The sequence below is a fragment of the Lipotes vexillifer genome, unplaced genomic scaffold, assembly GCF_000442215.2.
Source record: "Lipotes vexillifer unplaced genomic scaffold, Lipotes_vexillifer_v1.1 scaffold1578, whole genome shotgun sequence".
Lineage (NCBI taxonomy): Eukaryota > Metazoa > Chordata > Mammalia > Artiodactyla > Lipotidae > Lipotes > Lipotes vexillifer.
This window is the reverse complement of record NW_006782730.1, coordinates 324,292-332,255: the sequence shown is the minus strand read 5'-3', so window position 1 is coordinate 332,255 and position 7,964 is coordinate 324,292. Positions and strand designations below refer to the sequence as shown.

At 47.8% G+C, this 7,964-nt stretch overlaps 1 protein-coding gene across 1 annotated transcript in view; it reads right to left on the bottom strand.

Annotated features, from left to right (window-relative positions):
- Nucleotides 1-6,074, bottom strand: part of SLC26A4 (solute carrier family 26 member 4) — a 49,312-nt gene extending 43,238 nt beyond the window's left edge. The window contains 2 exon segments of the mRNA XM_007455376.1: nucleotides 4,250-4,389; nucleotides 5,911-6,074. Coding sequence (XP_007455438.1) covers nucleotides 4,250-4,389; nucleotides 5,911-6,074 — 304 coding nt within the window.
- Between the last annotated feature and the right edge of the window lie 1,890 nt (nucleotides 6,075-7,964).

The following is a 7,964-nucleotide window of genomic DNA, read 5'->3' as shown; positions in this document are numbered from 1 at the left end:
AAAAATATATATATATATATATATATATATATATATGGCATTAAAAGGGCTGCATTGATTTCTTGCTGCCTAGTGGGAACTGTATTTTAATAATAAAAATAAAAAAGATCTCATGATCCTTAGCATTTCTGGCTTCTCAGTAACTCCGATGAGTTTTTCCCTACCCCTCAGCTGCCCAGCCAGTGGTTATATTGGTTATATCATGGACCTTGCCATCCCTAGAAACTGCAGTGCCACCTCTGAGGTCTCAATGTTGAGCCTCCTGCTCTCCACCTACAGCCACCTAGCCTCTCCGCTCACCTACTCCAGAATCCTTACTGCAACATTTCTTTGTCCTCAGGAGGCTTCTAATCCATGAACGGATCCACTATCCTTGGCAGCCTCTCATCTTCACTTGCCTCCTTGTCCATAGACTTTTCACAAGTACTTTGAACTTCCTGGCTTCAGTCTCTCTCTCCTTCCCGTCTTCTCTGGTAAAACCCCAGTCTGGCCAAACCCAAGCATCACCCTATTCCATGCCAGGATCCAAGCAGCTGGATAAATGAACTAAAGTTCTCTACATTTGGGCTGGCCAGTTTCACATAAATTTCATGATCCCAAGCCCCAGATGGGAACTCCAAACTGCCTGGCTATCCAATTTCATTTCCTCAGGAAGTGTGCTTTTCCTCACCCCGAGATAGCTACTCACACTTCCCCTATTTCCCTCAAACTCCCCATCTCCCTTCTCTATAGAGACACTGTTTAGAGATGAATCCTAGACTTCATCTAAAACATGGACTCCATGAGATGCCTGTTGGCTTTTTACCAAAATTTCCAATCTCTCTGCATCTGCACAGTTTTGTCTGTCTTTTCTCCTTTGAAAACGGAGGGAAAATATCTCACCTATCTTTAAGGAGCAGCCCTCCCACTTCTATCCTTGAACCGATCTACACTTGCCCCTTCTTGTCACTTTTAGTTGTTTCTCCTCTACCTCATGGACCACAGATCTCATGCATGGTCCACTGGGTCAGATCTGTGTTCTAGTACCTCCTATATTAAAAGAAAAATAAATCCTCCCATCACTCTATCTTTGCCTTTTATGCCTCTGGTTACAGCCATTTCTCTACTCTGCTTCACAGCAAACCTTCTTAAAAGTATTGTCTGTGTTCCATCACCAAGAGCATTCCATACTACAGACCTCCCTATCCTTTAAAAATAAAAAGAAAGAAAGAAAGAAAGAAAGAAAGAAAGAAAGAAAGAAAGAAAGAAAGAAAGAAAGAAAGAAAACAACTCCTCTCTTGGCTTCTGACCCCACATTCCTCAGACTGTTCTTTTTCTCTAACTTCCTGAGCTCAACCTCCTCATGTTTCTTTGTGGCCCCTCCTCAGCTCCCCGACCTTTAAGTACTCCAGCCCCATTCTCCTCCCCATCTGCCCTTTCTCCCTAGGTAGTTTCAGGCATTCCCACTCCTTTAAATATCACCTCTAAAGTGATGCTTTCTGGACTTTGGTGTCTAGCCCAGACCTCTCCAATGACCTGCCCACTTCTAGTATCTCCAGCTCCATATTTGGCATCTCAGATGTGGCATATCCAAAAGGAAATGCTTGGTTTTCCCTCCCAATCCTGGTCCTCAGCCAGTCCCAATCCATCAGTATATTACCCGTGATTCCTGCTCCAAAGTACATTTCACGGGACTTCCCTGGTGGTACAGTGGTTAAGACTTCTTACTTCCAATGTAGGGGGCGCCGGTTCAATCCCTGGTCGGGTGCAGCCAAACAATGTATATATTTATTTCAGATCTGTGCAGCTCTCTCTAATCTCCTGCTTGATTGGCTTCAAGCCGAACCATCTATCCTCAGGGCTGGGACTTGGGAGAGGCAAGCGAGCAAGCGAAGTGCCTGGGGCGCATTATTGAAGAAGGCCCCCAGAGAGTGACTCGTTTATGCATCTTAATCCTTGCCCTGTCTAACCTTATCTCCTCCTGTTCACTCCCCCCAGCCGGCCCCCTCCTCCACCCACACTGGAATTCTTCCCGTTCCTCCTTTGAAAATACTATGCTCTTTTTGACCTCAGGGACTTTGCACCTTTGCCTGGTACACCCTTCTTTCTGCTCCTTACACGGCTGTCTCCTTCCCATCCTCCTGACCCTGATTAAATTTCACCCCCTCAGGAAGCCTTCCTTGACCATTCTAACTAAAATAAACACTCCATCCCCAAATTAATCCCTATTCAAGCCTATTTAATCCACCATAATAGATATCACAATCTGTAATTATCTTTCTATTTATCTGCTTATTTATTTAATTCCTCTGTCTCCCACTTAAAATGAGCTCCGTGAGGTCAGTTCCTACCCATGCCTGTCAGTAAACCACTGAATCCCCATGGCTGGCCTACATATGTTATTAGATGAATGAATGATGATGAATGAACATATGAACGAACCACGTTCACCTCCCAGAAATTCACCTTACAAAGATAACTTCATAGAGATAATGTTTCTGGAAAGCGTATCGGTCATAAAGTGAGGAACTGCATCGTTTATAAATTAAGATCCTAGGAATTAGACTCTGGGTTCAAATCCCAGCTCCACAACTTGCCAGCTCCATGACCTTGGATAGGATGCTTAATAAACGAAACTAAAACTAAAGTTAATTCTTATAAGACACTTGTCTATGAACACTTGGGGGACACAGCTTGAAACACCATTTTTCATACATAAAGATGATTCATTATCAGAAATGCAACTCAGTCCTCTTCTGTAAATGTTTACAGGGCCACCTATTTTGTGCCAGTCTCATGCTAGGCACTGGCTAAACAAATATGAATTAGACAGTTCCTGTCCCCCAGGAGCCACAGGGCATTGCCATGTCACAGCTATTGGAGTCCACTGTGTACACGGCACTTGGCATCATTTAACGTATGAACCGCACTGCCCCATCGACCTTTGTGATTGAAAACATGGTTGCCCAGGCTGTGGCTCTGCACTGGGGCCACAGAACATCTTCCTTCTCTGTGGGAATCTCCCTGGCCTGCTCTGAATAATCCTGAGAGCTCTATAGGCAAGTTTTGTCTCATGGCATTGCTCAACCACTATTACTAACTTCTGAAATAGTCCATATCCAAGCCATCTCTCTACACACATTTCTAACCCACCCTACTTCCCATCACTTGGCAAACTGAGACTTAACCTTCAGGGAAACAGCTCTGATGACTCCTCCTCTAGGAAGCCATTCCCAGTCTCCGAAGGCTGGGTTGAGTGCCCCTGTGTGCACTCCCTTCCCAAGCAATGTTACCCCTGCTACGGTTGGTCCTTCCATTGAATTGTTATCTATCTCCTCATCAGACTATGAGCTCCTTGAAAGCAGGTGGTGCATCTTATTCATGTCAGAATACTTAGTGCCTGGCACCTACTAGATACTCCATAAAATGATAATAAATAAATGAGATTTCTGTTTTCATGGTCCAGAAGCTTTGTAGAGTTGAGGCAAGGGCAGAAGCAAGATGATGGGGGTGGAGGACAAAGGAGAATGCCCATACTGCTATGCACCAGCCATGCAATACATTTCCAAGATGTTCATGGAAATGTGGCATAAAGTCAGTTTAAAAAATGTCCTGTGTTGGGACATTTTGCCAGAAGATTAAAATACGGGGATGAAAATAAATAAATAAATAAATAAAATAAAATACGGGGATGGATTTAAAAAGGCGAGGTGGAGGTAAGGGGAGAAAAAGCCACTTACGTGTAGTCCAGGCTAAAATACGTCCTTCCCTTTCCCTTAAGTCAGTTTCAAACTGCAGGTCAAGACCATGTATGCAATGTAAAATAATTTAACGGCCTCCAATCATCATTTAAAAAATATAAGCAGAATAGAACAGGACAGAATAGAAAATATCAGAGTGTATCGCCTGTAATGAGGGTAAATATTATTCCCCAAAACTTGAGATATGTGTGTATAGATCATGATGTGATACAGATTTCTTACTGTGAGTTCTGATCAGTGAAAATTGGGAAGCTGCTGCTTAGGTGATAGGGCTCTAGTTGGAGCCATGCAGCTAAAGAAGCAGCAGGGCTTCCCAGGAAGAAAACTCCAAGGAAGAGGAGAAACAGGGGAAACTCACCACTAAGGGGCAGACTCTGGAGGAAAGATGAAGGCTGTGAAGGGTGAGCAAGCCTTCGTTGCAGACCCATGGGAGCGAGGGGGAGAGTTAGGAACGGCTGCTGCAGACTGCAGTTCTCCATCACTTGGGAGCTAGTCCACCACCATCTTACCTTGCAGTGTCCCCACTAGCCCAGTACTAAATCCCGAAATGGTATCACTAAGCAGCCATTCCTTGATCCGGTATTTGGGGAGCCAGTCCAAGATGGGCAGGAGAGTCTTCAGCACACCAAGGGTTCTCTTTCTTGAACAACTGTCAAAAGGCAAGAAAACTAGACTTCCAATCCAATCTCCGTCACAGCCCACTGCAAATCACAAAGTTTTGAATTGAACTCTGCTAATGTTTCTAACTATTTAGAAAAAAGGATAGGAATTGCATGGAAAATACTAACAGTGAAGTGCTTACCATGTCTTTGCCAAGAACTCTATTTACACTTTTAAATGCACTGTACTAGAAAACACAGGATTAAGTGTTCCCTCCCCTCTCCCACCTTCTTAATCCTCTGAAAAAACATCCCTAAGCAAGAACCCATTTTCTGGTCCAGCCCCAGATTGATCAGTGTGGAGTCTTTAAATGGAGATTAATTTTTGGACTTCTAACCCAGGCACTTTCTTCTTCTCTTTTTCTTTCAAGAAACATAAACAAACTCTGTATATTTTGGCAATAGGAGCTTGGAGCCAGTTTTTACAACTCTTAACATGATGAATCTATACCTTGCTGCACCCTGCTATCTAGTTTTTAAAATTCAACAACCTATAGGTAAAAGAAGAAACATATTAAAAGTAGGTGAACACTATTTGACTCCTGATTCAAATAAATTATTTTAAAAATTATATTTATGACACAATTTGAAATTTTTGACTTAAATTTTTATATTAAGGAATTTAAAAATTTTTGTGTGTGATAATGGAATTGTGGTTGTATTTTTTGAGTCCCTAAAGATATATACAGACAAAATAAAAAACAAAAAAACAAAAAGAAACAGCATATGGGACTTACGTTAAAAAAAAAAGTCGAGTGGGGCAAGTATGTGGTGAAACAAGATTAACTTTGAGGTGATCATCTTTGAAGCTGGGTGATGGGTAAAAACATGGGAGGGGGTTCATTACACTACTATGCCCACTTTTGAATGTGTTTGAAATGTTTTATAATAAAAGGTTTTTTAACAGAAAGAAAATCTAGCAGCAGCTGATAGCTCCCTTTTTGTTTGTGATATCTACTTACGGGTGTCCCGTTTGGGTTTAGAGATTGATGGAGGTTCTTCTCGGGGGGCCCTACTGCCTGGCAGTGGACAGCTTGGAGCACAACGCGCTCCGTGTTCTCGCCTTCACTTCGTGTCTCTGAGTGGCATCCGTCCTAGATGAGTTTGGGGCTTTCAAGGATTCTTGGTCAGGTGACGGGTTACCCATCACCTCTCTGTAATCGAGCACCTTGCTCTCCCTCTCTCCTCAGCCTAGCCTTCACGAGAAGGCCGTAGGGAACCTCTGTACCCCAAGGCGCACTCCAGGTGCCCTCAAGAGAGGAAAAGGAGATGAGGCTCCCCAAACACACCCTCTCCAAAGATGAGTTTCCGAGACTAGGGTCGATTCGGGCCGAGAATGATAGAGCCACTCTCCCACCGGGAAGGCCAGAGTCCGTGAGCTGACCGAAGCCGGGTCGACCCTGCAGGGCGGCGCAGCATCCCACACTCCGCCACCGGGCACGCCCGCGGGTCGGCGCGCCCGGATTCCCGGCTTCACCTGAGCCCCGCGCCCCGCCCGCCGCGGCTGCTACCTGCAGCCCTTGGCCAGGCTCTCCCGCAGCGTCTTGCGCTCCTGCAGGCGCCGCTCGTACTGCTGCTGGAAGGCGAGCTCGCTGTAGACCGGCCGCGACACCACGTAGCTGCAGCTGTACTCGGGGAGCGGCGGCGGCTCCAACCTGCCGCCCGGCGCTGCCATGACCTGCGAGGCGGAGGACGACGAGGAGGGAGGAGATGGAACGAGGGAAGAGAAGAGGAGGTGAAGACCGCCCGTTAGCCGCCCCCGGCCGGCCCCACCTGTTGCAGCCGATCCCCGAGACCCTGGTCCGCGCGCTGCCGCCCTCTGCGCCCGGGACCGCCGCCCCCGGGCGCGCACCTCCAGCCTGCAGGGGGCCCTGAGGACCTCTGGGTCCCGAGCCTGCACCTGCCGCCTGGCGCAACCGGACTTTAATAAGAGGGTGAGCTCGGAGCTGGGGGGCGGCGGGAGCCCGACCCAGTCCCCTCAGATGGGCAGCCAGGGCGCTGTCCGCGTCCTGAAATCTCCCCAAACCCGGGCTGGGGCCCGCGGCGCGCAGGGGGCAGGAAGGGGGACCCTGTGAACGTCCCTCTCTCCCCGCACCTCACCCAGGGCGCAGCGCCAGGCGCGCCCTGGGAAAGAAGCACAACCCCCGGGGCCGGGCGTGGAACCCTCAGGCCATGCTCCCCGGGTCCCGAGGCTGCGCGCGCGCTGCAGGCAAATTCCAGCAGCCGGGCGCGCTCTCTCGGGGACAGAACTTTGGGCGGGTGAGCAGGTCTCACCCCTCGGCCTGTTTTCCTAGCTTCCTTCTCGCACTCAGCTTCTCAGAAAGAAGGCTGTACTGTCCCCTGCCCGGCGGCTCTGTGTGCCCCCCCCCCACCACTAGTCCCATCCGCAACCAGCGATGCCTCCCCGGGAGTTAAGCCAGGGCGGGGTGGGGTGCGCTGCATCTTCAGCGACGATCTCACCTGCTCCGGCTCAAGTCCGGCCCGGAATGCCCCCGGGACAGCCGTTCCGCCGCCTTTATAGCGCTCGCAGAAGGCAGTGAGACGTTTTATTTATGGAGCAACAGAGACACCTTAGTCCAAAAGAGGGACACACAGGCAGCGGTCTTTTCCCCACCTATCCTACCGGGAAAAAAAAAAATTCTACCCCTCCCGAATTCTTTCCCTTTCCCGAACCAGGAAGGCTAAGAATCTTACTGGCTGTCACCCAGGGGCCACCCGAATCCTCACTCGCGCCCTAATTAGTAACGTGGGTTACGAGGTCAGGGGCGAAACAGCCCCTGGGGAATTTGTTACGGAGAGCAGAGCCCAGCGTGGAAGAAGAGGTCAGCTATTGCGGGGAACGCTGACCTTGACCCCTAGGTTGTATGAATCCGGAAGCTCCAAGGTCTGGCACGCGGCTCTCACACCAGGTGGAGAGGAGGAAAGGAGCAGTGGCCAGTTTTGCATTTAATAAGACTTTGGATTTCTAGAAAGTCTTTCTTTAGAAGTACCCAGTGGGTGGTGGTTATAGAGAGTTCATAATTTATTCATAAATGTTAGATACGAACTTTTCTGTGTTTGTGTGTATTTCACTTCACAATCAAAATCAAGTGCCCAGGTGGCCCCTTTTCTTACCTGACTGACTCTGGTTCTTTTGCTGTTTCTTCTCGTTCATCTGAACAGTCAAGGAGGGAATAAACTGGACTAAACAGGAATCAAGACTAGAAGAGAGTGAGTGGGGAGTCTGATGCACCCTACTTAATCAGTGTTTTGTCTTCTGCTGGGTTGAATCTTCCTAAAACTGACTAAGACGGGTTAAGATGAAGGGAAGGAGAGCTTGGTAAACAGGAAGATTCTCTCCTGATTATCAGTAAATGCAGAAGAGGCTCTAAAATATGGACCTTCTGGACACCAGCCTTCAGTTACCCAGCTGGAAAATTCAGACAATGGCCATTCTATAAGCAACAGGAAACAGAATCCTCACAGGAGAACCCTAGTGTAAATCCCCTGAAATTGTATTCAACATGGTATGGTGAGCATGTGTGTGTTTTTCTGAGGGATGAATGAGTCAAAAGCTTTCAACAGA